This window comes from Osmia lignaria, chromosome 13, assembly GCF_051020975.1.
Source record: "Osmia lignaria lignaria isolate PbOS001 chromosome 13, iyOsmLign1, whole genome shotgun sequence".
NCBI lineage: Eukaryota > Metazoa > Arthropoda > Insecta > Hymenoptera > Megachilidae > Osmia > Osmia lignaria.
In genome coordinates, this window is record NC_135044.1 from 7,541,376 (window position 1) to 7,569,222 (window position 27,847).

At 33.3% G+C, this 27,847-nt stretch overlaps 6 protein-coding genes across 19 annotated transcripts in view; 2 read left to right on the forward strand and 4 right to left on the reverse strand.

The window, feature by feature from the left end:
- Window positions 1–504: 504 nt before the first annotated feature.
- Window positions 505–10,692, reverse strand: LOC117602444 (sorting nexin-8). Of its 5 annotated transcripts, none has more exons than XM_034320477.2 (9): window positions 10,453–10,692; window positions 9,885–9,958; window positions 4,000–4,132; window positions 2,994–3,187; window positions 2,812–2,929; window positions 2,244–2,703; window positions 1,911–2,127; window positions 1,446–1,634; window positions 505–1,233 (listed from the first exon to the last, which is right to left on the reverse strand). In XM_034320477.2, exons 1-9 carry the CDS (start codon window positions 10,475–10,477, stop codon window positions 1,147–1,149), a joined length of 1,497 nt encoding a protein of 498 aa, XP_034176368.1. In that variant the 5' UTR covers window positions 10,478–10,692; the 3' UTR covers window positions 505–1,146. The 5 variants fall into 5 exon arrangements, with proteins under 5 accessions (XP_034176368.1, XP_034176367.1, XP_076547847.1 ...); XM_034320476.2 differs by having other exon boundaries at window positions 9,831–9,958; window positions 10,453–10,691; XM_076691732.1 differs by having other exon boundaries at window positions 9,885–10,025; window positions 10,453–10,691.
- A 73-nt stretch (window positions 10,693–10,765) lies between these two features.
- LOC117602451 (UPF0193 protein EVG1) lies at window positions 10,766–11,957 on the reverse strand. Its single transcript, XM_034320496.2, has 5 exons — window positions 11,776–11,957; window positions 11,570–11,703; window positions 11,412–11,508; window positions 11,200–11,343; window positions 10,766–11,134 (listed from the first exon to the last, which is right to left on the reverse strand). The coding sequence occupies exons 1-5, from the start codon at window positions 11,870–11,872 to the stop codon at window positions 10,914–10,916; spliced, it is 693 nt and encodes a 230-aa protein (XP_034176387.1). The 5' UTR covers window positions 11,873–11,957; the 3' UTR covers window positions 10,766–10,913.
- Window positions 11,958–12,383: 426 nt separating this feature from the next.
- Window positions 12,384–14,660, forward strand: LOC117602452 (uncharacterized). The gene is made up of 6 exons (XM_034320497.2): window positions 12,384–12,746; window positions 13,033–13,156; window positions 13,231–13,405; window positions 13,935–14,020; window positions 14,091–14,226; window positions 14,292–14,660. Exons 2-6 carry the CDS (start codon window positions 13,076–13,078, stop codon window positions 14,480–14,482), a joined length of 669 nt encoding a protein of 222 aa, XP_034176388.1. The 5' UTR covers window positions 12,384–12,746; window positions 13,033–13,075; the 3' UTR covers window positions 14,483–14,660.
- A 143-nt stretch (window positions 14,661–14,803) lies between these two features.
- LOC117602445 (WD repeat domain phosphoinositide-interacting protein 3) lies at window positions 14,804–18,271 on the reverse strand. Of its 2 annotated transcripts, XR_004580957.2 has the most exons (7): window positions 18,131–18,271; window positions 17,243–17,416; window positions 16,915–17,172; window positions 16,632–16,833; window positions 16,332–16,555; window positions 16,100–16,258; window positions 14,804–16,028 (listed from the first exon to the last, which is right to left on the reverse strand). XR_004580957.2 is itself a non-coding variant. In XM_034320478.2 (6 exons), exons 1-6 carry the CDS (start codon window positions 18,195–18,197, stop codon window positions 16,152–16,154), a joined length of 1,032 nt encoding a protein of 343 aa, XP_034176369.1. In that variant the 5' UTR covers window positions 18,198–18,271; the 3' UTR covers window positions 14,804–16,151. The 2 variants fall into 2 exon arrangements, 1 of the variants encoding a protein (XP_034176369.1); XM_034320478.2 differs by having other exon boundaries at window positions 14,804–16,258.
- Window positions 18,272–18,585: 314 nt separating this feature from the next.
- Mrm2 (Mitochondrial rRNA methyltransferase 2) lies at window positions 18,586–19,849 on the forward strand. The gene has a single exon (XM_034320495.2). The coding sequence runs from the start codon at window positions 18,586–18,588 to the stop codon at window positions 19,339–19,341; it is 756 nt and encodes a 251-aa protein (XP_034176386.1). The 3' UTR covers window positions 19,342–19,849.
- A 4,487-nt stretch (window positions 19,850–24,336) lies between these two features.
- The window catches only part of LOC117602446 (uncharacterized), a 46,668-nt gene continuing 43,157 nt past the window's right edge, over window positions 24,337–27,847 (reverse strand). For all 9 annotated transcript variants that reach the window (XM_034320482.2, XM_034320479.2, XM_034320480.2 and 6 more), the window contains one exon: window positions 24,337–26,748. In XM_034320482.2, coding sequence (XP_034176373.2) covers window positions 25,648–26,640 — 993 coding nt within the window. In that variant the 5' untranslated portion in view covers window positions 26,641–26,748 and the 3' untranslated portion in view covers window positions 24,337–25,647. The remainder of the gene's footprint in view (window positions 26,749–27,847) is intronic.

Here is a 27,847-nt window from a genome sequence, read left to right on the forward strand (position 1 = left end):
TTGGGGTGTCAGGGACCCCGAAGCACCAGCGATATTACATACCTACATTATGGCATCCGGGGTTCTAAGGACCCCGATGCATCAGCTATACTGCATACCGACATTATGACATCTAGGGTTCCAAGGACCCCGACGCATCAGTAGCGCTCTCTACTTACCGACATGATATCTTGGGGTATCAAGGACCCCGAAGCGCTGACTCAGTGCTGTAACGAGGGTGTGAAGCGCCCGTGGCAAGTGATAAAAATTAAAATTTTAATGCAACAAGTTAAATTTTGTCAAGATATTTGATAATGAAGGTCTAAGGACCTTCACGATGGAAAGAGGACATTGCCATTTTCCCTTAGGAAATACTCAGTGCTGTACAATGTTTTTTCAAACATTCATCATCCTATTAATTTTTATTATTTAATACCAATAACATTTTTGATGTTTTAATTTAATAATTGACTTTAAATGGGAATGCAGGAGTAAATAAATATATAATTATATAATAGCAACATATATTTTGTTATTATTATACAAAGTCGAGTATCGTATGTAAATGTATATAAAATATTTAAAATATCCACGATCAACGTGGCATGTGAAAATTATGTTAAAACTCTTCAGACTTCTGACTCGTATAAAAACATACTATCTTGATAAACAAAATATTTACAATTGTTTTGCAGTTTTTATACCGGTACCTTGATGTATTGTGCAATTACTTTACAAAAGAAAACGTAACTTATTATATATATATACAACATTATATTATCATCTAGTTCGCGGTTATCAATCAGCTCATAAAATATATTAAGTACACAACAAGGAATGTTTTAAAAGTCTTGAAATTGTATATCTTCTATATTATACAACATTCTGGGTCTACACACACGTCAGTGTAGGTAATATTTATTGCACCCGCTTTTTGAAAATTATTAGCATTTATTACGATTACATATAATATGTTTAATATCTTGTTCGGATATATTCGATCGGTACGAATGCTTTAAAGTTGTATATTAAAATCACTTTGAAAGTTTTTCTTTCTAACAACCATCTTATAACAGTTTTACCTTGCACAACAGGGGATTAGATCTATGTAATCGCGAAATTTGTGCAGTAGGTAAAAATTCGACACAAAATAATAAATTCTTTTCGCTATGAAATTCCATTTGAACCACTGGTTGATTTCTCTGGTAAACATTTCATAATCGTTGGCTCTATTAACTTCCACACTTCAGCAAGCTGTAACGTGTTCAAAATGCAAGTTGTAAACATAATTATTACTCATTTGTATCTCTATATAATTACTGAAAATCATCAGTGTAATTATTGCTCTTTTCTTCTTAAACAATTAATATGTTGCACTTACCAGAATCTAAGTTTCAGATAGCATAAAAGATTAAAATAATTATGACAGAATTTTAAATACAGGATAAATATTTATGGTATCTCACCTCGGAATGTCCACGAATTTGCACGTTTACAAGACTCTGTAAGACCGTAGCAAGTATCTCTAAGTGTGCATGAACGAGTTGTGTCTCCATGTGTAAGCAATGTAATGAGAAGCAATTTCGTAGCTCGACGTTCGCAATTACAGATTCCTGAGCGACCATCTTATTTTCCAGGTACTCAACCGTGTCGCTCTGTTTATAAAATGAAAAAATTCAATAATTCTCATAATGAATACAGTCTGCTTTCAATTAGACGAGATTATGTAAGACGATACAAACTTGAAATTATATATTACATTTTTCCTCTTTCATTAACATAAAAGACCTTGGGTAATTTCAGAATAATCACGTAATGACTAGCGAACACGATAACAATGAATCGAGTTAAATCACCGGATAAATATATCTTTCTTGGAGCTTTAAAAATCATCGTCTGTTGTTTGAATACCTCTCAGAAGATTCACTTACATCAGTGCCTCGAATGACTCCTTGCATTTGCCTCTTCTTTAAGGACAGCATGGTAGACAAAGCTCGCTGATGGTCAGCGCTGACTCCACGCTCATGCCTCTCACATAATATTCTATGAGCTACTAAAACATCCAGAAGGAGATTCAGCCTTTCACATACCATCGTTTCTTCTCTGACTGCTTGCTGAAGAGCTCTCGTCGAGAGTAGGTTGAATTCTCTGAAATTAACAGTCATGAATGGTAATTCTGTCTTTGTGAAACTTCCTCGCTGATTTCCATCGTTAACTAATAAAGAAAAGAAAAGAGTAAATAATTTTATGCTTATAATACCCACTTTGAAATGATATGAAAACCTTTCTTCATCTCTTGCCAAACGGTAGAACCACCACTGGCCCAAGTGGTGGTACCATGAGGTTCCGAGGCTAAATTACTTAACTGCGTGCCTAATTCCGCCATGTCAACTGCGTAGCTGTGCGATCTAATTGCTAGACAATCAGCAATGTTTTTCAATCGAGAGATTCCAAGAAGTATCACTCTGATCTGATCGCGACTGTTCGCAAATTCGGTTAACGTTTCAGGCGGTACCAGTTCCTTCGCTCTCGAGGATAATTCTGAGGTGGCAAATTCGTCAGGTATTCGCCTGAATACTTCGCGAATTTTGTGTTGCGTTTCTTCGCCGGTATACGTGAAGAAGAACTGGACGATATGATCCTTGCTCACCACAGGATGACGAGCGATTACAGTGAGGAATCTTAAAAGAGAGCGTCTCCTTTCCTCCAGAAACTGGGAATCCGCTGCAAATAAAATACCATTAATATTGTTTTAAAAAAATGGATGATATAATGGAGAACAGAATAAGAAATAGATTCAAAAGATGAATAATTATAAGATGTGTAATTTACCTCCCACAATCTTTTTTGGTGGTAATTTCGGTATCAACCTGTATGGAAATCTCGCTAAGAGAAGTTCGTGTAACGATACGAAATCATTGTAACGTCTATAAACGACGGAATTAAATCTCTGAAAATAAAATTTATATTCAATATATCATTCTATAATTTCTTCTTCATGTAAGAAATATTACCTTGCTCGTTACTTGATATTCCACGTGTTTTAGAAAAATTCCTTTCTTCTCAGGCACTAGATTAACTTCTATCGTGTCCAAATTACATATATCCGAATAGGTGAGATTCAGTTTTGCAGGATTGCTACCTTTCTGCAGCCTTTGGGCCAGGAGTGTTACCTCGGATAGGTCACCCAGTACAGGAACAGGCAATTCTATGAAACAGAAATAAAAATGTATAAAAATTTCAAAATTCGAAGGACTGTATTTTTTAAATAAATTAGAAATCTGTAAAATCATAGAAAACGAGGTAGAAAAGTGATCCATTTGACATTTTGCCAAACGGGCAATATTTAAAAATATTATAATTATCGTTTTAAAATAAGGAAGTGGAGTTTTATTTATAGAGGATAGATATTTATTTTATCATAAAATTAAATAATGATTAAAGAAAGGAAATTCACGGTGCACGTTTCACAAAGAAATTGTTCCCGTAGACAGAGTGGCGGTGAGAAAGATTACCGGAAGAACGGTGCATTTCCCGTGGACCTCCTTCAACCGTGATAAAAATCTAGCCTTTTAACGATAAGAAAAACAAGAACTGATTGTGTTGGTCAGTGACACCATTAAAAACCGGGTTTCTTCGCACGGATGTTAGTTGAGGTATGTTTAAGCATTATCTCAGCTCCTGTACCGATAACGTTTCAATTACAGCGACTATGTTAACAATGTTCTGATTGTTAAAAGTATCCGTTACTCTACATCACAATCTACTTTACGTATCAGGTCGTCCACCTTTCCTTCAGAAGATTTCCTTAAACGTCCAACTGAGTTGGAACACGACCAATGAAATCGCGTTATTTTCATAAGACTTTTCCTTACCAAACTTATCGTAATCTCAATGTTTTGCTGAGAAAGCAAATGTTTAAAATTGGGAGCGTCGAGATACTACATACATTATCGTCTTTCTTTTGATATATGGTAGCGATATAATTATTTTGTTAAAAATTATGAGAAACACGCGAACCTTGAGATTCGGAGTTCTCCAAAAGTTTGTCGCTGGGGTGTTTTCCTTGCTGAGCAAAAGCGACTAGAGCAAGACCCTTGTATAATCCGCTCCTGGTCAAATAACCCATCTTGCTGTCCACCAGTTCCCATATCTGAAACAAAAAAGTTATTTCATATTAGATGATTTACTTATTCAAATCAACACCGGATTAAAGGGAAGTATATAAGAGAAGCTCCAGTCCTGACACCACTTTCCATGGGGTCCTGTTATAAGTCTTTCATTTATTATGTCGCAAAAATATGGAAGAAAAAATTTTTTTAATGTTGCCTTTTCTCTTTACAAATTTAGGTAATCAACTAAGGGCCCAGAAATCTGAATAGTATTTTTATTACGACTGAAACAGTGTGACTACAGGTGATGAATTATTCACAAATCTTGCACTCATTCGATAAATATTTGGTTCTACCTGTTCAGGAAAGTTCCATATCGAATATTTTATTCGCGATGAAAATAATGTTTTCGAACATTGCATTTAAACATATAAAAAAATATAATAAATCGTCAGAAATTAATGAGTTATTATCTGTTCGATCCATCAAAATTTGAAGACACAATTATCGATCAACTGTATCCTTTTTAAATAATAATTTTACCGCTTAGTAATAAATCAAGGTTCGTGTATACATTTTGCAATACATTGTTATAATAATTTCGATGTAAAATAACGCGATAAACAGCGGAGTAATTTTGTATGACGAAAGGCAGTCGAAGGAAAAAAAAAAAACAATTGCGCAAAAGGCGCGCGGGAAAAACATGAAACAGGTTTACAATAACTCCTCTCTTTGTCAGCGTTTATCTAAATCAAACAGTTTCGGATAAAACATTAAATAACATTATCCGTTGCAAGAAGCACAGTAAAACGGGATAAATAAATTATAACTATACCGAAAGATAATAGGGTTTGAAATTTGTTAACCCTTTACCGTACAATATCGTGTCAGAAATATTTAGCTTGAAATACGATATGCAACGATATTTTTAATTAATCATTGCTGGACACTTAACACTTGAAGTAAAATTAGGGAATCTGGACGACCTCGGATAAAAAATTTTAATTACATAAATGCCATTTACACGAAAGAAGGAAAAAAGGTGTTCGATTTAATGAGAAAAACAGTTTAATGCAACACAATCAGTGTGATACACTCGACTAACGGTGCAACCTCGGTTAACACTGTGAACGAATCCAAAGGATTAGGCCATAAATGAAAGTAACTACATTCCGAGAATTTTTATACCTTGCTCCGTCATTCTGCTTCTCCTTCTTTCATTCCCATTGCTACTATCTCTCTGTTTCACCGTTCTGGCAAAGCTAACAGAGACCGTACGTTACCTGCATCTAAACTTGAAATTATGCAGCTAGAAAATCTCGTGGATAGAATACCTAACATACCATACTGAAAAATATCACTAGATTTACGTGTAACTTGTAAATCAAATTTCTGCTGATTTTATAAGTTTATAAATAGGAGGAAAAATCTGGATAACTGATCTGAATAACTTTTGAAATTTAATTATTCTTAAAATATTAATGAGTCAAATTCTTATCATTTGTTACGTGAAACCTGTGTTTTATTGTACAAATGTGGATGCTTTTAATTATTTAATTAATTTACAAATTTCAAATAGCGAAAATGGCTATTTATTCTTTTATATAGTTTTTGAGATACATAAAGAAAAAGATAATTAAAAAGGTAGTGTATTTTAACAATAACCACGGCTGTGACACGATCATAAACAATAAAGTGACAAGAATATAAACTTTCTTTTTTTCCTGTACCGTATCATTGAACATGACCTGATAAATAAATTATTCAAGTGTGAAGATCAGTGTTCGCTTGAGAAGAGAAACTGAATACAAAAAACTGGAACGGTAAGTAAAAAAAGTATGAATCACCTTTGAAAAAGATAAATAAAACAGCTGGCAACGAGACATTCAATTACTATTTATTATTGCCATTTGTTCTGTCGTAAAGATTCATTGAACTTGAAATATTTATTACGAGGTAGAAAGTGTGCAATGAATAAGAAGAATAATAAGAATAAATAATCCAGAGAAATTAATCATAAACCAGGAAAAAGAAAAGAAATTCATAACAATGATAACGATATTTATAAAGAATAAGGAATAGAGGAAAAGTTTTATTATTATTTTTCTTTTAGAACAAAATTGCCGACATTATGGTGATTTTAAATATTTTAATATTTCCAAAATTCTAAGTTATTAATATTCCAAAATTTTAAGTTATTAATATTCCAAAATTCTAAGTTATTAATATTCCAAAATTCTAAGTCATTAATATTCCAAAATTCTAAGTTATTAATATTCTAAAATTCTAAGTTATTAATATTCCAAAATTCTAAGTCATTAATATTCTAAAATTCTAAGTTATTAATATTCCAAAATTCTAAGTCATTAATATTCCAAAATTCTAAGTTATTAATATTCCAAAATTTGAAAAATCTTAAAGAAATTCACCACCTTCCAATTGTTCAAACCCGTACTACATACACGCAAAAGGTATGGAAAGAGAGGCCGTGTGAATTGCAGCAAGGAAGAAACAAAAGAACGAGAGAAGAAGAGAAGCAAATGGACTCAAACGATCGCAAATATGAGCAAAAAGAGAAGTGCATAAAAGTGCACCGTTCCGTATGCGGTTCTCCGAGTTCTCACTGTTCGAAAGCGACGGGTCCTTGTTTTCTCATTGGTTTCACCAGTATTATTAAACCTTAATCGTTGATCAAGTTCACCGAGAGAGGTGCCGAGGGTGAAATTGTGTTCCTTGTTCGCGATCGTGTGAACATTTTGCTCATAAACAATCGTCGCGAAAGCTGAGAATTTACTACGCCTCGTTACCTAACTTTAAACATTACCAATTATTTATAATTACTAATGTAACAACTGTGTCATCCACGCAATCAATCAAAAATTAATTTAAAAAAAAAGGAAACCATTCAAATTAATTAAGGAAACAAAGGTGAAGCAACAAGAAAAAATTTGTTAAAATTTCTAAAAGGAAAATAAATAATTCTCAAAAGTAATCGAGTAAGCTACGTAAATTTGTCATTGTCTTTTTTTTTTTTTAAATAAAAATACAAGATAAGAGTGTAAAAATATTGGTAAGCAGGAAGGAGGAAGGGGTGTACGATGCATCGTATAAAGCGCGAAACAACTGGAATGTCATTAAACAAAATTAGTCTCGTCCGCGACGGAAGAAAAGCAGAGGGAAGGGAGATCGGTTCATGTCCGTGATGGTTTTATCTCACGTGCATGGTCACTGCGTGTCGATCGTAGCATGGTACGCTTGTAAGAACCCTACCCATTCTCGTTCAATGATTCTTCGTAAATGTTAGCTTGTTGTATATTAAACAACCGATTTCGAAACGATCAACACGATTTCAAGATATCAAATTATTATGAAATAACGTTTATATAATATCAACTGAACAGCTTAAAATTTTATGGAAATAACTATATAAACAATTCATTAATATTCTTAATACAAAATGACAATTATAATAAACAACGATCAACTTTGAATCATCAAAAGTTTGACACATTATTTAATGCTATAAAAATTCTGTAAAATAATTGATTTTGTATTAATTTAATTTTATCGTCCTACCCTATGATATATCTAATTGTTGCTCTTTGAGACACATTAATGATGAAATAATTTTCTTAAAGAATATTAGACGTAAGAATAGACTAGACAAACAAAAAACATTTTTCATTATCGTACCACGATGCGTATCATTCAGGATCGGCCTATTTATAGTGACCCGTGATGATTAACGATCAAGCGGCGACCCACGTAACGTTATTTTGATTGTGTCATTAGTCAATGAACGAGACGCGACGTTCAATCCCTGTTACGTCGTATGATATCGTGTACACCCGCGATCAAATCAGGCTTCTATCGGGAAAATAGCGATTTTCAAACAGAAATTTTCAACATCTTAATTTTCATGATTTCATTAAAAGTAACCATCGAACGATGATTACTTTTATTTCATCAAGTATTATAGATAAACTCGTTGTATTTTCAATTTAATTATTTTTACAAGCATTTATGCAATGTTAAAAATAAATCCTAATTGTATTAATCGTTATTGCGCAAGTTTGAAATTTCATTAAGAAATCACCAGAGATAAATTAATAATTGGCGGACATAAGTAGTAAAACATAATAAATGATAATTTACAAGCATAGAGATATGGAATATTTGTAATGTGTATTTACGACTGTAGCTGACCCTACTACGTAATCTTCCACTATTACAAAGGGGCGTCCGTGCAGACTATCGTTAGCGGGCGTGTTAATGATAAAATAATGATGATACACTCATTCCAGTCTCGGGACAATATAATTGACTGTGAAGACTGAAATTATTCATCGAATGCAAAATATTTATAAACGATAAAAAAGTGTTTATATGAATGGTATTACAAGGGCGATACTATCTTCATTAATTAATGACAATTTGATCAGACTATGAAAATTTGAATTTTTCTTTTGTCACTAATTTATGAAATTTCTGCGATATTTTTATGTATTTATATCCTTTAATATGTGGTTAATAATAAATAATTATAAGAATAACTAGATGGGAAAGAGGGTGGGCCTACCCCTTCTAAAAATCTGGACTGCCCCCTCCCAAATGTGGACCTTCGCAATTCTAAAATTTTAAGATTAGAATTCTGGTTCAGAATTTTCAAATGACAAATCATCAAAGTTTCAAAATATCAGAACTCAACAATTTGAAAATTAAAAAATTCCAAAGTTCTAAAATTGATAAAAGTATCAGAATTCTAGAGTTTGAAAATTTCACAATTCCAAAATACGGAATTACCATAATTCCAGAGTTCGAAAATTCTAAAAATTTTCAGATTTTCCGAATTCCAAAATTCCAGATTTCTAAAATGAATACACATCGAACATGATAGAATATCGAATTACTCATCTTTAAAAGATTGAATCATATCTACAAGTATGCGTATTTAACGTGACCCCAGTGATTCAGACAAGACACCGTATGTATCGCATACGATGCAAATCAGAAGTGATTGTACGCTCCGAATCCAGTTTGGTCCCTTTTGTTTCGTAAGGACCTAGTTAACTATAGATAAGAATCCTTTCTAGGCTTATCGAGTCTGGTCACGGTCGTGAAAAAATTCCGGAACGGTTTATCTCGTTATGAACCGCTATGCAGAATATTTATTCACGTGGCATCTGTTTCGACGCGTCGTCTATACATATACCGTTGTATGTACATTTGCTTCGTTATCTAACCGGTTCGATGCAATTTGTATTAACTAATGTGATAAGCATGACAAGGACGTACGAATGACCATTTAAAACATTTATCATAATGCATGCAGTATAGAATGATTTTAAACAAGATTTGTAGAACAGATATAATTCATTTACTTCTTTGATAGAATTTAAATTATTGCACTTTATACTAATAAAAAAAGAAAGAAGAAAATTGCTATTATTTTAAATAATAGCTATCTTTTATTTTCATTCCATAGTGTGAAAAATTAAAAATTAAGCAATTTTAAGTTTCATGAAAAAAGCTGGTTCTTATCCGCCATAAATCAATGGCTGATCGTCATTCGATCCGGGAGAAGTTAATCGTATATCTGTAACGGTAGCATTAACCTAACAGTACGACGTGCGAAGAAATTACAAAGTTAAAACATTCGACTCTCTCTTCTTGAATGTGGTGGTAGCTACGCGACAATAAGGAGAAAGAAATGAGAAAGACTTAAAGAGAGAAACATACCTGGCTGAGAACGGAGCTACTCAGCTGGGACTTGACAAGAAGGGATTTAAACACCTCTCGTTCCACATTTCCACTCGTGGGAGAGCAGATCTTCTCGTAGACTTCTCTGTAGAACGCTGGTATGCAGCCTGGTTGGGCACGGCGACGAAAAGCAAAATAAAAGTAAATCACTTCACGGAAAATTACCAAGTGTCACTTTTCACAAAAAAAGAAAAGGGAAAGAAAAATAATATTATAACGCGAAGGTCAATAATTGTTGGGAAAACCATCGGGCATTTACGTAAACGAGGAAACCGTTATTGCTCAAACTTGTTAACCTCAAATAGCATACGTAATGATATTAAATATTATATTTTTTTATTTGTACATCGATCTTTGTATTAACGATTATCTGATAAATTTTCAATATGTGCTTGGACTTAACTTAAAAAAGTATAATTTCTTAAAAGATGTTTACAAAATAATTTTGAATATATAAAAGATTTTAAGAAAGAAAAATATATCAGAAGATCGTAATATTATAGCGACATTGTTAAAAGGGTGGAAAGGTTGCTTTTAAAAACCGGACGACCTCGGGAAGACCTTGTCAAAGGTGTGTATGGTACACGGGTTCATCATTTACCGAACGACAGATCGGTCGACGCCATATTGGATCACTTGTAGATCATCCAGGATTCTGCGAGATCGTAATACCACGGCTTTTCGAAATTACAGTTACGTATACGATGATCTTTCGAGTAATGATTTATGTGCACACGCGTTGTCTGTTTTGAAAAGACCACGATATCAGCTGTCGGCAAAGTACGAACGATAATACAAAACCACCAACAACATACGCCATTGCCGTGTGGCGCACAACTGACGACTGACGCGGTTTCTCCGGCCGGCTGACTCCGACTTCTCCCGCCGCGCATGCGCCTTCTTAAATACTCGACTCGAAGGCGTCGATTTAACGAATCGATTTAAACGCGACAAATTCAAATCTCTAGCGTTTTGTATTACATGTATATGCAGCGTATTCGGTAAACACAATAAAAAAATATAAATTACTTAGATACAAAAGAGTGGTAAATACAAAAATTATTAATTATCATCCAATTGTCCTAATGGAAATGGTTTCGGTAATGGTTTATCAAGTTCCCTTATCTCCTTCCTGATTTCCTTGGATTTTTCCTTGTCCACTGATTCGATTAAACGCAATTTTTGTGCTATTTCTTGTTGTATCATAGGACGATATTTTTTTCCCATTCCAAGGCTCTCCATGTCGCTTAAAAATTCCATTCTCTCCTGAATCCCTCGTACCACTACAAAATAAAAAATAAAATATTAGTGTAGTAATGTTAGATATTAATTTATTTCTGTTACTTACACTCATCGATAGGATTTACATCGTCTGACGAACGTCGCTCTCGTCTTGCTTTGTGAAGAACTTTTGGTCCATGAGGAGTTTCTGGCATATCTTTTCCGTATGCCATGATACATGCCAGATGACGCTTTTGCTTTTCTTTACTTCCTAAATTTTATCAATAATAAAAAGATATTTTACAGCATTATAATTATACAAATTTTGAAGTATCTTACGAAGAGGGGATGTCCTTCTATATTGTTCTCTCTCGTATGCGCCACTTTGAATGATGACATCCTGAGTTCGTTTCTTCCAAATAGAAGGCATCGTGACCTGTAAAAATAATAAAACGGTTAGTGCGTGTAATATTTATAAATAAACCTATCAAATTTACCCGATACTCCGTGTTACGTTTATTCGCATTCTGTTTTGATTTATCCGTGGGAAGCGGTAAGGAATCACCCCTGTCGAGTGCTTCTTGAATTGATTTTCTCTTCATCATGCTCACTTTAGACTCCTCCATTAAAACTATAATAAAACAAAACTAACCCTTAATTCTTACCATTTTTCACTTTTGTTTTTTATGATAAATTTGCTTACGTTTAATCAGATTTTTCGTCTCTTCACTGTACTTTGCTCTTGGTGGATGATGGAACGCGCCCACCCCCTTTTCAACCCTCTGATATTTCCGGTCCATGTTAGCCTCCTTCAAACTATCGACGCGTCAACTAGAAGCGTACTGTTTCGTGACACCTCGAAAAGACAATCGCTAAAGTTACCCCCATTCAATATGAACCACCCCAGCGTCGCGTTTCTATGACTACTTTAAAGATGATTCAGCCATCGAACTAACTTTCAAACTGCAATTCAAACTTTCCTGATATTGTCGATACGTAACCCAAGTGATATATGATTTCTGTAGTTAAAAAATTAAAATCTTGGGAATTTTAAATATTGTTTCCCTGGAAGTTATTCAAATTAAATAAACATTAATTTTATAAATTTTATTAAAATAAAAATTTTCGATATTTAAACAATTTTTAAGTGCATATTATTTTTAAAAAATATTCCCAATTCCAAAATTCCTAAAACTCCCAAATTCTAAAAATTTCGATCGCGATAAAATGTCAAAATAATATTCTGTTTAAAACGGATTTACAAGAACAGAAATTAATAATTTTGCGGCAGTATCAATCAATGATCAAGTTGGAATGGATGCACCTTGAAGGATGCGGCAGTGGCTCGACTTGTGCGCATGTCGTGCAATCTACCACCAGGGGTTACGCTCCTACCTCCTGGACGAAATAAACTTGTGTTTTACGCGTCGAAAGTACACTGGTCCACGAAGAAAAAACACAGAAAAAATATCCGAATTTCGTGTTACTGTGTAATTTCGAGCATACTTGACCAAGAGGGATAATATTTCTTCTTCAAGATCCTTCGACTTCGTATGATACCACTTCTCTCGACAATCAAATCTTTCGCTTTCAGCCAAGCGAGAAACAGTGAAAGTTATTGATTCTCATTGTGAGCTACGTTTTAGTAATATTCTGTGCTCCTTTTTCTGCCAGGTGAGTGACAACATGCATAGTTTCCTTTCCCTTTGAGGGAAAGGGTGACCACTTAATTACATCCTCAATGTAGCGGGGAGGCCTCCCTTTTTTTTCGTGTTGTTGTTATCGTTATTGTAAGCAAAACGATCGCAGCGACTCCAATCTAATGATGACTTTTTTTCATTATTTTTGATAATTAATAAGATTTGAAATTGAAGAAATTAAAATCAAACATTTGGATACAAATAATAAATCTTATTAAACAAATTATTATAAATATTCTCCTGAAATTGTTTCCTTTTAGTTTCAGGAAGAATATTTCCAAGTTTTATTATAAATTAAACAAAATGAAAGTGGGACTGTTAAAAAACTTTTTACACTATTTCAACTTGAAACAAGGCACAGTGTTAATAGCTGTGTTTCAATTGGTAAATACAATAATTATTCACTGTTATAATTCAACAATGATTGCTCTCACTATAAATTTCTTTCTTCGATACAGTTTACATCAGGCTTCAGTATGATATTTTTCGTGCTCGCACTGGCACATGCAATGGGAATTCAAGAAATGGTGGTAAGAGATACAGAAGATGCTCTGGAGAGAGAAGCTTTAGAAGACATATCCTCTAACCACCTTAATACTAGGAAAATGGATATGGCTCATCACAATGCAACTGGTGCTTGTAAAATTATAGCCAGTCAGCCAATCCTGCGAATAGCAGATTCTGTCGAATTCCTGTTAGAAGGTTTTATAAACAGAATCGCAACAGATTTGATGCAGGATGCGTTAAATTCAGCTATTGTAGCAGATTCGCGGCAGAAATATAACAAAACCTGTTAAAGCAGATTGGCGGCAGAAACCGAGCAGATCCTGCAACTTCAGCCATTTAAATTTTAAACGGAACAGTGACTATATAAATGGTATTTAAAATCTTTTTCCGAAGTATGAGCGTTTGATTCTATCAAGCCAAATACAGAAAAAGATGGCTACGGATTTGTAGACAGATTCTGTCAGATCTGCTGCCAATCTGCGCGCAAATTGTTTACTGGGTACATACTCCAAACAGCTTTATGTTTTATTATTTTACAAAAAGCCATAAGAATTATTTCCTAACAAGTCTTTCCTCTCATACATTTATCTCGATACCGTTCTATTTAATTTCATTCATTTTCGACAAATTTTGAGCGGATTCTTCATCGTTCCAGAAACGGTTTACTCGATGTATTGCGGACTTGTCATCACGGTGATACATTTTATATCCACTATATTGCTTCTGTACGGTGCGCTAACGGTAATAACATTTTACACAGTCGCATGTCAGAGTAATTTTTTGATTAAGAAAAAGTCATTTCTTCTGATAGAATAATCGTCACTTCATGGCGCCTTGGATGATGGTCATGATGACTATAATATCAGCGTTGACAATTTCCTTGTTCCTGGTTGAACAAGACTGCCCCTTTATCGCTACCCTTGGTGGTAAAGCAGATATTTGTGAACGTACGTAGATATTTTTTAAATAATTCTTTTATATCACGTATGCTTGATAAACTTCATTATTTCAGGTATGATCGTTCTGTTTCTCGTAATTACCAGCTCATACGTGTGGTTTGTTGTGTACAGCACTTACAAGAGTCTCGAGACGAAGAAAGGATTAACTCACATTCTTCACGGCGTAAAGAAAAAGCCTGTAGTTCCGGTCGTACAAAAACCGAAAGCCGTACCGGTACAAGCAAACAAACCGTACGAGGTTTAAAGATATTACAAAAATTTATTGAAGTAGCTACAGAAAATCGATTTTATTCGTTACAATAAATGTGAAATCGCATTTGATTACAATACTCTCGGTACTGAGAGATAACTTTCAAATGACAGTGTTTTTTAAACAAATTTCGAAATTTCAAATGGAAGAGACGTACGATTTAATGGTCATACGAATGGTTACGAAAATTATACGAATTCGAACACATCGTCTTTGTCCAGAAAAGAAAAATTAACAATTTAACGACAAAGAAAATGTGGGATATTTATGTTGGAAAAACACTGTACATTATCGTATACATGACATGACGAAGACGTTTATTTCACGAAGCTCAAAAGTGATCTGCAGTACAAAAAGCTTGCTTCATATTATTACATGTATTATATCTTGCTCATGCGTTACAATTGATATTTGAACAACTCGCGTTGTTTCGTAATTTGAAATTAGATTCAAAATACATTTTGAACAACGCGGAGAAGTTTAAACATTGTTCTGAAATTTTTTAATAATAAAATTGCATATCGAAAAAGCGGCGACGCATATATCGTAATATATTTTTCATTTTAATTATTGCCATCATATACATAATTTTTTTAAATTGATAACGACGTTTCATTCAAGGTTTAAGTTTACACCTGATGATATTCTCTACTTATGTAAGACTGATTTTAATTGCTAGAGTTGCGTAAGATTATGATTCGAAATAACAAAGAAGAAGACAAAATACATCGCTTGTATCTGATCATCGATATTTTATTATAAACAACATACAGAGTTTCGTCTCATATTCAGTTTTATTTTAAAACTCGATGTCAAGTTCTTAATGATACTACAATAACGTTGATATTTTCTGGTAATATTTCAATATTAACAAGTGAATGTAGTTATTTCTTGTGTATATGTATATTAAATGTATGGAGATCATAAAAATAAAGATTACAAAACTCTATTACGTTATATACGTCCCATTATTTATTTGGCTAATCATTAAAAACCGATTCGATGATTAGTCAAACGTTATAGTTGTTCATGATAGGTGGATATGAAGCGGGTTCAGGCATAATATACGATCCATGACGTTAAACGGAAGATTAATAATTTTATAAAATAAATATAAAAAAAACACATGATTGAATTATTAACAAAATATATCCTACAAAACATGATTTGATTACCTTTGCGATGATATTTTTCATATCATAATTTTGCGTCAGCGTTAACAATAAATTGTTTTAATTGTGTAAGAAAACTACTTTTTACAATGACGCGTTCAATGAAATTTCAAATATTCTTTTTCATTTTCTTTTTAACATTCAGGAACCTGTAGTTCCATAAGTAGAATAGGCCCACATAACAAGTTAATAACAACATGTTATAGTATTCCTTAAAGTTCATTTTCAATTTGTTATCAATAATTCACGCACCGTGCACGTAACACCAACAAATAATAGTACTTTCCGTTTGGTCCTGTACCACATAGTACGACTTTAAATAACAAACAGTATTCCATGCAAACTATACCTTGTAAATTTCACGAACACTGAAAACGTATTAAAATATACTCTCTTCCTTCGATTATTGCTATATAATACAGAAAATTAAATAACGTACAAATTTTTCAAATTTCCTATACTCAGGAGTTTACCTCCTCTTCATTCTCCAATCACATTTTGTCGTCAGTTAATTCAAGGAACTGTGCATAGAAATCTCTCGTGCATTCACCTTTATTGTTGAATACGAATTTATAATAACTACCATCTGCACATATTACTGTAAAATAATGAAAAATTATCATAAAAAAAAATGTTGAAGAATTAAAATACCACCGCAATATGTTACTGACCTATAATACTATTGTTATCAGTTCCAAACGCACACATACATTGGGGACCACCTGGAACTTGAAATTTACAAAAGCTCCAGCTTGAACTAAAGTATTTTGGCAGGAAAGTGGCAGATGCTAAACTAGATTGACGATTTAATTTTTGATCTTCTACAGCAAAAACGTGTACAGTACCATGATCACTTGCTACACATAACCAAGTTGAATCATGATTAAAATTGATGCTGTAATGACATAAATTAATAAAATCACTAATGATGATATGAAAACGAATTTTAACAGTGCTTTATTATTATTTACCAATAAATATTTGCATGATTAGCTCCTCTTCTCAATTCATTAATCATATTTCCACTCTGCGTTTCAAATACTCTTATCAAAGTACCTTTCTCTGAAGCAGTAGCCAATCTAGTACCTTGTAAGTTTAAAGCTATACACGATAATGGTGTTTCATGAGCTTCTATATTTAATGGTTGCTTTTCTGTATTAGCCAAATCTATCACTGTGAAAGGAAGAAAATAAAAATTGGTTTGTGAGAAAAAAGAATTGAAGAAGTTGAGAAATCTATTATACAAAACTTTACCTTGTACATGACCATTTTTTCTACCAGGAAAAGCAAGCAGGGAATTACTACTATTTGGACATAATACACACAGACCCCTAGGATTTGGGTTGGTCTCAAAAACATGAAGCTGTTGAGGATTTTGTGTGAATGTATAAACTTTTATAACACCTTCTAAAATTACTACTATCCTATCTCTTCTCAGTTTGACACCCTTCACTGGAGCATTAAACTCTAAAGTAATTGCTGGAGATTTTTTCAGGTCATCCCATATCATAACTGCAAGTATTATGTAAGATAAGTAATTTATTCTTTTATCTTTCATTCCTGAAAACATCAAATGTTTTACCTTTATTTGTTGGGTACATGGGTTTTGCACCACTGCCAACTAGGGCTAAATAGTTACACCTAAACAGCATTTCCACATAACCAAGACCTCCATCACTAAAAAGACGTGCCTTTTCCTTTAAGGGATCACAGTTATATACTCTGAAGCCATTTTCCATACCGCAAGCAAAACATCCTATAAGTGAAAAGATTACATGCATAATAATGATATTAATATCTGTTTCAGTAGTATATATATATTTATCTTTTTTCTTTGAAAATGCAATATGGCATTTGATACATACATTGAAGCAAACACATAGGGACTTGAGATAAAACCATTACATTTGAATGATTATCAAGGAGCTCTTTATGAAATAATGTCATATCACATGATATACACAAAAGAATGTAAAAAGAAGATGTGATACAAGAAATAAATTTTCTAATAACTTAAATAAAACCTATAATATTATAAATAAATCTTTCATTTAATATTACAATTATACAGATTATTAATTTAAAAATAATGTACTTCTATGTAAATTTATTTATAAGAAAAATGTAAATAATTAAGACAGTAATTTACATAAAATCTTTATAAAGAAGATAGCTTAAATCTAATCGATAAGTCAAATTTAATACAAATTTATTATCCGAATTTGACATAAATTTTACACGAATTAGGTTAGAAAAGAGAAAATGGCATTATATTTATGTATTTTTAATTATTTTTAACATATAATATCATCTGAAAATGTTCTGTTTAACATCAGAGCGATATTGATTACATAAAAAATAAAGTTTTGATAAGTTTGCAGGGCAGACGTTAATACAGAGGTTAGGTATAAAAAAATAAATTTGACAGTATATGACCGGACTGTCAAATGTAGTACACTCGGTCACATACCCTGGTCCTGATTGAAACCAGCATAGAGCAAGCCATTGCCGTGAGGATTTCCTGTCGTTAAGTTCATTGCAAATCACTTATTTAATTGCAACATTAGCTCGAATGATCGGTTTACTCGTGGAATTCTATCACATCTTCGCCGGCAAGCAACATCAAATACTTTTCGTAACTACGAAGTTCCGTCACCATCATAGGGTTTCTACGCATGCGTATTCTTCCGTTTTAATCAGCTGATACTATAGAATCGGAGCACAACTTTTATTTATGTAGTTATAAAAACTTGTGTTTAGTGTTATGAATTTAATTACAGGAAAATGTGTACATGGAAATTCTCCTTGTACGATTGAATAGTAATCAATATGAGAGTACAAGTAAATAATCAAAACATTTAATTAATTTGTGTACATACTTTTTAATACAAGTTATATTATTTGAGGTTATATTGATAATCAAAGATGAAAAGTTTATATAGCAATTTTTTAATAGCAAAAGATATTCATACATCTGCTAAATTATTTAAAGAAACAGCGAAAAATTTAAAAGGAAAGAAACATAGTTCACAGTTATGGCTTACGAGGCAGTTAAAAGATCCTTATGTAGAAAAGTCAAAAAAAGAAAGCTATAGATGCAGAAGTGCATTCAAATTATTAGAAATCAATGAAAGGTTTAAGATTTTAAAACCTGGACAAACTGTGATTGATTGTGGTGCTGCTCCTGGCAGCTGGACCCAAGTTGCCATCAAAATGACAAATGCAAATGGTAAACATGATGGTGATGTTGGAACTGTGATTGGAATAGACAAAATACCAATGTATCCAATTAAAGGTGCAACTTTATTGGGTAATATGGATTTCACTAATATAACTTCACAAAAGGAACTTCTAAAACTATTAAAAGATGAAAAAGCCCATGTGGTTTTATCGGATATGGCTCCAAATGCATCTGGTATAAAAGCCATGGATCATGAAAATATAATAAAGCTGGCATATACTGCATTGAAATTTGCTTTACAAATTACATGCCTAGATGGAACATTTGTCTGTAAAGTTTGGGATGGTGAAAAGTCTCAACAATTAGAGAAAGATCTTCTAAAATTTTTTAAACATGTTAGAAATGTAAGGCCTGAAGCCACAAGAGATGAATCTACAGAAAAATTCTTTTTAGCCACAGGATTTAAAGGAATAAAGACTACATCTAGTAGTACATTATAATATCCAGTTTCATTAACAAATTTAAGTTATGTAAACTTCAAAGTATTTAATGAATAAAATCATTTATAACATAATTGCTTATTGTGCCTGGACAGGTTGTAAATAATAACAAATCACAATATTTTGATGTAAGATCAACATCAAGTGATTTTATAACTTCTTCCTTTTGCAATCTAACAGCTCCTACACAACACGACATGTATAATATACATCAATATATTTAGTTATAAATAATACAATAATATTTAATACAGTTACAATTAATACGCATTAAGATGCTGTTGATGCTTCTTAATTATACCATTATATATACAATTCTTAATAAAATTAATATGTACACAAATTAACATTCAGATACATGAGAGAGATTACACACCACATCGAAGTATACGCAGAACGATAAAATTACTGGCCATGATATTAAATTTTTAATTTTGTTAAAATTCAATGTACGTGTGAGACCCACGTAAAGAAAAATTCATTGAAAATAAAATATAAAGAATTCTAATTTTTATTGTATGCATTCTATCCCGTGTCTTTTTGGATTAATAATTTTACAGGTAAAACTGTATAGAAAACGGTTGTAACGATGATTGGAAAAGTTAACGATATTACGGACTAATTTTTATTCTTTTGAATACCATGGTCAAAACGTTGATATAGAATAATTCTCAAATTAAAAACATTCATATTATGTAGATACCTGTTTTAGCTATACAATGTAGGTGTAAGCTTTGACTCAATTATATCGGAGACGTGAAATGTTGAAAATTCTACAAAAAATTGTGGTAATTTTTAAAACACATCTAATACTGTTCAATTCAAGCTGAAGTCATTGAGAATATAAAAAACTTTATGTAAAAGTTGAATCTGAAGATTATGTAAAAATTTAAAAGTTTAAAAAATAATTATGCTTATGAACTTAAACTGAACATATTAAAAGCTACAAAAAGTTGAAGAAATAGTAGGAGACATTTAGATATTGTATGTTTCCCTTTCCATATGTTGCGATATTAAATTTCACGGTATATTGTTCGCAGTTTTCTTTCATGGAAAACCAAACGAAAAGCATAATTTCAACAATTTGTGTCTCTTCATACCATAAGAGTAGACATGACGACGTGTATATGATAAAGCTGTATGAACAATACTTGGTCGCTGAGGGGAACAGCGATTTACCTTTCGAGATTTTTCACGACAGAAGACGTGTGATTTCGTGTTCTATAAATAAAAAGCAATACCGCTAAAATCAGTCTGATTCGATATACCGGGGTCACAAGCATATTTCCTGAGTTCGTGAACCCAGATTCCGCGCGTTTAAGGATGCAACAAAAGTATTTGAAATGGCACACATAGATGAATCTATACATTGCTTTTATTATAAACTCTTTCCTCTTTTTTTTTTTAAATACCGAATAAAAATCGAATAATTAATATAAGATAAATTAAATAAAAGCATTAGGTATTAATTTAATATATAAAAAATATTGATTCCAGTACCTATATGATTTTTTAAAAATTTTTCTTTTTCTATTAAGTAATAGAAATACCAAAACAGTATTTTTAATGTTTTTTTTTTTCTTCTAAATTTCCATTGATTTCCATAAATAAATTCATCTGTGAATATCATACCAAATATCTTTTACACACTAATACTTCGAAGCTGATTTAAAAGTTCAAGATTCAATTGAAGACAATGATGGTAATTCGTGATTCAACTATACACACGCAGATCGTTCGGATCTACTAAGCATTTCGTAGAATCGTTTTATTCCACTGTTTGCACTGCGAAGATTAATCGACGATGTATCTTATTATAATTCGTTCTTATCGATAGCGTATCGTCAACGAGTACAAAGAGATGTCACCGTTCGTGTCGGACAGTGATCCATGGCCACGATATATACAATATGTGATCGTTTCTTATTGCGCGTACATTTCGTGCACGATAAAACATGATTAAACACGACCTTGTCGCCGACTTATTGTTTTCATAACAGAAGTTTCGCGTATCGACGCGTTCTTTGTATAACGGCGCGGTATTCTGGAGATGTATTTTCGGTTTGCATGCCTCGACGTTTTCAATCGCGACGTGTAGAAAATAAAAAAAAAAAAACCGCTAAAAATACAGTAGCTTCGGAGGATATTCTGACACTAAGTTAACTAACATTTAGAATTCGTTGTAGAAAGTGGAAAATTTTTGCAGAAAAATTGAGTAATGGTTTATCACTCTTTGTGCTTTACCATTGGCATAACTAGGTAGAGGTCAGAATGGCCCTCCAAAAATGTGGACTAGCGTCTTCACTATTTTAAGATTCTAAAATTCTGTACACCTAGCCCACTTTAGAAAAATATCCTAGTTACGCCAATGATGCCTTCCTTTTTTAATTCACTATTGCAAAAACCTCTTTATTAAAATCTAAAAATATAAGCCATACTGGGAAATTTAAGTTCAGAGAATAGAGTAGACACCCTTTTTTTGAAAAATATTTTAGTTTGTTAACCAGATCGCTCTGTAAGAAGTTATGAAAAAAATTAGAAAAATTAATGAAAATTCAATAATTTGACAAGAAAATCTCAATCGATGCGAGATTGCATTATCATACAATAATACACCCCTTTTTGGTGCTCCAGCAAAGTACTTTAAAATTTAAGTAGTTGGCATTATTCATTGACTATGTCAACATTAATCTTTTCTTTTTTTTAAACTTGCGTTAGTACAGCATTTGGTGCAATGGAATCGAAGACTGATCGTGACAGCACTAAATTGACATAATAGGTTTGGCAGTATTGGACACATAATTAACACCTCTGCCCCTGATTACTTAATTAGCGAAGTTGAATTTTACTTACTCAAGGCACGAGTTGCGCGATAATTAATGATTCAGTCGACGTTAAAACGGTTATTACAAATTAGAAGATCCTACTTCAATGTCGTTTTAAATCTAAGAAAATCAAACGATACTCTTAAGAATCGTTAATCGATGATATAATGTTCAGTTATGTATTAGGACCTAATAATTAGGTCGTTCAGAATTATTCTGAGTGAACATTTTTGTCACTTAATTTTTTTTCTTTTAGAATTTTGTAAAATATTGTTCAATTTTCTTATCAATAGTTTATCTTTAATTATAACAGCAAATGAGCGTAGTATAATTGTATGCTATCACTCTAAGTCACTCGTCTCGTTCAGCTAAATAATTTTCCATTGCAGGTAGTATGTTTTATGCAGTAAACTAACGCAGGTAAACGCCCTTTCGAAAATTCTAGCCTACCTGTTCCCTTTTCATAGCGCTAGGGAACCACTGTTGACAATGGATACAATATTTTTTTTGTATTGATAAATATGTACAGTCAGGTGCAACCTAGGGTAAATATAAAATAAAGAGCCTCCCACTACCTGCTTTTAATGTGGGAGGAACCAGAAAAGGCGGGAGAGAAAAGGAGAGCATAATTTAAAACCTCCTAGTTTCGTGTATTTATAAAGAATATGGACAAATAAAGCAGGTAGTGAGATATTTCTTTTTAACACATTGACTGCCATATTGAAATTCCTACAAATTTTATTAGATAATATTTCTATTTTTAAGAAACACTTAGTATTCTGAGAATACTAATAAGATTCCTAATTTTTTATTATTCCCAACCACGTCTTCTGAAACTTTCGAAAATATTGCGGTAATTATTAAAAAACAAAGTTTCTTAATTTCTTAACGAGGGGTCAACCGAGATTTCTGACCCCCCTAGTTGCGCTACTACTTAATATAGAAGTAAAAAAAATTTTAATAATGTAGGTAAGTATCATCTAATATGACAATTAATGTGTTAATTAAGGGAAGCCTAAGTTGCACGCGACCATATGAACCTTCCTACAAAGCATTGGCGTAATTAGGATTTCTGGATGGAGTGGGCCAAATCCCTTAGTTTTATTAACAATGTTAAGTGTAAATATTAGAATTTTATAATTCTAAAATTTTTGAATCTTAGAATGGTGAAGGACCAATAGACATTTTTGAGGGGGGCAGGTCCACCCTGGTTTTATATCTAGTTACGCCAATGCCACTGAATTGAATAAATCATCTAACATCGATATCAATTGATACAGCTACTGATTTTAAATGTCACATGATTCTATTTCATGTATCGATGATATTCATTGCACTGGTTATTTTTACCAGCTATCAAATCGAAAGTATCTCGATAAATATACATTGTTACGTTTCTATCCTGCTCTATCAATCGCTTCGTCTAATAGTAGAATATAAAACATCTTACTATCCTCGGAAAAATCAAGATATTAGGTGTTTCATTTCGTAATATGAAATATCGGATTTTTCGAGGAGAAATGAAATCATTTTTGAAATTTTAACAAACGTTTTATTCGTCGAAATAATTTGTTATTCGTAAGAGTGCACTAATTTTTGTTTAGAAAATTTGCAAAAAATTATTTCTTTTCGTTTGTCTTGAAAAATTATAATTAAAAAATTTTAAGATTCTGAAATTCCAGAATTTTAGAATTTCGAAATGAAATATCAGATTTCCAAAATTCCAGATGTTTAGAATTACTAATTTACAAAATTTCTATGGGATCCCAGAAAATATCCTAAATACGCCAATGCAAAAGACTATACAATTTGCTACCTATTTCGACGAATAAAATATTCGTAAGAATTTGAGAAACAATTTTCATTCCTCTTTAGAAAAATTTGACATTTTCCATAACACGACCTATTATAATTCTCTAATAATATCTCGCGATGTGAAATTCAATTCGGCAGAACTTAATCGTAATTAACGTAACACGCTTGCTACAATGTATTCGCAACTTACTTACACGTCTCCTGCTTTCCTCCGGTATCACAGTATTGTGCTAAGCAATTTATACAATTAATCTCATCGAGCAATTTATTATTCTCTATATTAAACACGGACACACGGTTGCTTGTTTACGCATTTAATTATATGGTTACTCGTTGAACATTCCGATATATTGGAAAAAAAAAAAGAATCTAGGCCTTAAGAATTGATACGTCGAATTGATAATCGATAAGATCTCTGGATCAGCTTCTTGGAGAGCAGAATTCCAGAGAGACCAGTGCCGCTTATAGTTTAATCGACTACGTGTAATATGTGATTAAGGACAATGCCTTACTGTACAATTATGTATGTTATTATGCTCATACATAAATTAGAATTAAGTATACATCATATAGCACAATCATTATTATACGATTACTACATCATAAGTGTTTGTACAAATTGTATATGTACACCCGTACCAGTAACAGCCTCTTTCGCATAGCGATACATGTACCATAGATATTTTGTTTACAATGAAATAGTTAATTTTACAATTTCAAATTTCAAACTTTCTATTTGCTACCTTACATTACTAGTATGGCAATTGGTATGATGATACTAATAACGTAGGATGACAAATAGAAAGCTTGAAATTTATAACTTGAAAATTAATTATTACTATTAGTAACAGTATTCTAATGATGCAAGGTGGCAAATAGAAAGCTTGAAATTTGTAATTAGAAAATTAACTATCACCATTAGTGTTATTATCCTAATAGTATAAGATAGCAGATAGATAACTTGAAATTCCATTTTTTTTATCTAACACTCTTTTATATAAATTCCAAACAGGCAACACTTTAAACTCACCCATTTTTGAAATAAAAGCCTTCCTTTAAAAACTTATAACCAAGACGAGAGATATTCCTGACACACAGTTACAAAATTAGATGGATCACACGAGTATCCTTCTGTACGTCTATCACGATACACGTATCACCGTGCGAAAGAGTTCAGACGTTGAACGCGCTCCGTTCAAGGTGGGCCGTGTGATTAATCAAACGTTTCTCGATTATAAATGTGATATAGACTTACAAATGCGGACGGCGCTGGTAAATGATATCGTTAAAGCGACAGTTGTAAAAGAAACTTTTTCAAAAGTTAAGCCGGGCAAGGTGATTAAGCCGAGGCTGTTCTAAGTCTAACAGTAAAAGACTTTGGTATTTTCTAGATCACTCTTCTACTGTCTTACCCCTTTCGTCATCTACCATCGTTCAATGATTCAGTATATCATTTCAGAATCTTAATTTTTCAACATTTCACCGTAAACGGTCATTTCTCTTTGAAGAACTTTCACCATGAAAGTCAACGCTTATCTGGTCACCAAGCAAGTCAGCTCGTTAGACACTTCAGAGTCCCTTGAACCGTCGAGTCTCCGTTAGACGAATTGGCACTAGGGCTAATTCGAAATTCTGAAAAGAACCCATGAAGATCAAGGTAGCACGATTAAACGTCGTTTTGAATGGTCGTGGTGTTTAAGCTATCGGGAGAGGTCTCATCCTTCTCCATTTCCGTGCTGTTCTCGTAAGACGTCGTATCGTAGGCGGTAGTTTCGTAGGTGCTGCTTTCGTAGATCGTTGTATCGTAGGTGCTCGTATCGTCGCCGTACGTCGTCGACTGGGATGACGTCGCGTCAGATGTTGTATCGGAAACGGTGGTGTCGGAAGTGGTCGCGTCAGATGTGGTCGTCGGATCGGACGTCGTGCTGGTTCCAGGAGTGGTCGTTGTCGTCTGTGTCGTCGTCTCGTAAGTGGTACCGATCTCCGTCGATCGTTCTTCCTCTTCGTTGGAATCGATCTCCTCTTCGGGGGGTACAATTATCGGGAATCTGAACGAGCCTCTGGTTTCCTCGGGATCCGATTGGGCCGGCTCGGTGTCCACCAGCGAGAACAGAGGAATGTTTAATTGCAACGGTCCGCTGGATTTCTTTGGATTGTTATTTGGCGATGGGAACTCGGAACTGCCCCCTCGATTGCCGTATCGGGTGTTCAATCGTTGTAGAAGAAAGCCAAGATGAGCTTGATGGTCAATGTTCACGCTCTTCACGCATCTGCCCATCGTGTCAGCGTGGTAGCCGTCCGGGCAAGGTGGTAACGCTGGCAGTTCAGGCGCGATGAAAACACTTTTCGGTGTTATTCGTCGGAGAAATGTGGCGGAATCTAAGCTGGATTGTCCTCCGTTTTGCGAGTCCAATAGCAGCCATGCTTGCCAAGCTAGATCGCTCGGTGAGCCAAGATTCTGCGATCTCGTTTCGGAGGAACTGCTTCTCGATAACGTCGGCGACGACAACGACGAGGAGGAGGATGATGATGAACCGGAGGTGTCCGTTAACCGTTTCGTCGAGATCGGTTCGCAATGCCTAACGAGGTCGGATAAAATAACGACGGTGAGTAGCATCCTCCAACGGGGATGCCTTCGTCTCTGGCTTATCATAAGCATGTTTGCTTTATTTCAGGTTTCTTGCGGGATTCGTTCGAGCTATCTTGAAGATTCTCGTCTGAAACCTGCTCGTCACCTTCCCCTCGAAACTCGGCACATCGGATTCGTCTGGAAACAGAAAGAGATATCGTCTATTTACTGGGACGATAATACGGCGAACGATGAATAAAATCGTATTTAACCAGACAAAACAAATGTAAATGACTGTTAATCTCCCTTCTTCTGTTTGGAAATGATTTCGTTCTGTATTTTAGATTGGTATAGTTTGATGGAATTATATTTCAGATCCTCCAAAATTTTCAGTTTAATTTAAGTTTAGATTTTCTTGAAGAAAAAGAATGTAGAGAAAGGAGGAATTGTCAGAATCTTAATTTTGGGAATATTAATATCCATAGTGATCTAGAAACAAAATAATATAATTTTTAATTATTAAATTAAAAATTTCCAAATTTCAAATTTAAATTCTTTTCAATTTTTTATTTAACAGAGAATTGAGAGTACATCGCGTGAGAATGTAAATTGGCAGCATTGAAGTGTCTCGAAAGGAAAGGGTAACACAGTTCGAGTTATTTGTACACGACGATTGCACGGATCGATGATTCGTCAGTTTGAAAAGGTATTGCATACCCACAGCTGTGTTCGTTCGCGTACATATGCAATAGAAACTGCACAAGCAAGGAACGGGGAAAAGTGAATGCACGCAGATCTGTTTTTACCGTTATGCAGCCACGCCACGATTATGTCTACGTCCTGAATAGGCCATACAAACACGAGATTCGGTTTCAAGAACGTGTCAGGCATCGATGCTTTGATGGAAAAGAACAATAAAAAAAAAAAGGAGAAGAGAGAGAGAAAGAGAACGTGGGATGGCGCCTGCTAAATTCGTGATCGAAATAAATTCCATGCTAATCGGTATCCATGAATTCCCTTTTTCTGCTCCTTTCATCTGCTTCTCTCCTGTACTTTCGTTTTCAATGTCCCTGTGCTGTGAAGCTAGTAAAATTGCTAAATCCTCTCATATTTTGATATTCGATCAATTAAAAAGAAAAAAAAAATAGATTTTTAATAAATAAATTGAATTGTTTATTTATAAAATATTTTTTATAATTAAAAATACGAATATGATATCATAGAAAATATAAACAAATTTACATTAAATTTCTAAAATTACAAAAGTGAAATGCAGTCGAAAATATTCAGATGAATG

Excerpts from the sequence above, each read along its gene's own strand:
- LOC117602444 (XM_034320476.2), bottom strand. The coding sequence starts at position 10,477 with ATGGCGTCGACCGATCTGTCGTTCG. Across the intron at positions 9,959-10,452 it reads GTCGACCGATCTGTCGTTCG|GCTGCATACCAGCGTTCTAC; the intron begins GTAAATGATGAA and ends GTGCCCAACCAG. Across the intron at positions 2,128-2,243 it reads GGTTTTCATATCATTTCAAA|AGAATTCAACCTACTCTCGA; the intron begins GTGGGTATTATA and ends TGTTAATTTCAG.
- LOC117602451 (XM_034320496.2), bottom strand. The coding sequence starts at position 11,872 with ATGGACCGGAAATATCAGAGGGTTGAAAAGGGGGTGGGCGCGTTCCAT. Across the intron at positions 11,344-11,411 it reads TAGAAGGACATCCCCTCTTC|GAAGTAAAGAAAAGCAAAAG; the intron begins GTAAGATACTTC and ends GATAAAATTTAG. Across the intron at positions 11,135-11,199 it reads TGTAAATCCTATCGATGAGT|TGGTACGAGGGATTCAGGAG; the intron begins GTAAGTAACAGA and ends TTTATTTTGTAG.
- Mrm2 (XM_034320495.2), top strand. The coding sequence starts at position 18,586 with ATGAAAAGTTTATATAGCAATTTTTTAATAGCAAAAGATATTCATACA.
- LOC117602445 (XM_034320478.2), bottom strand. The coding sequence starts at position 18,197 with ATGAACTTAACGACAGGAAATCCTCACGGCAATGGCTTGCTCTATGCT. Across the intron at positions 16,834-16,914 it reads AAAAAATGGTCATGTACAAG|TGATAGATTTGGCTAATACA; the intron begins GTAAAGTTTTGT and ends TTCCTTTCACAG. Across the intron at positions 16,556-16,631 it reads AATCATGCAAATATTTATTG|CATCAATTTTAATCATGATT; the intron begins GTAAATAATAAT and ends ATGTCATTACAG.
- LOC117602452 (XM_034320497.2), top strand. The coding sequence starts at position 13,076 with ATGAAAGTGGGACTGTTAAAAAACTTTTTACACTATTTCAACTTGAAA. Across the intron at positions 13,157-13,230 it reads TAATAGCTGTGTTTCAATTG|TTTACATCAGGCTTCAGTAT; the intron begins GTAAATACAATA and ends TCTTCGATACAG. Across the intron at positions 14,227-14,291 it reads TAAAGCAGATATTTGTGAAC|GTATGATCGTTCTGTTTCTC; the intron begins GTACGTAGATAT and ends TCATTATTTCAG.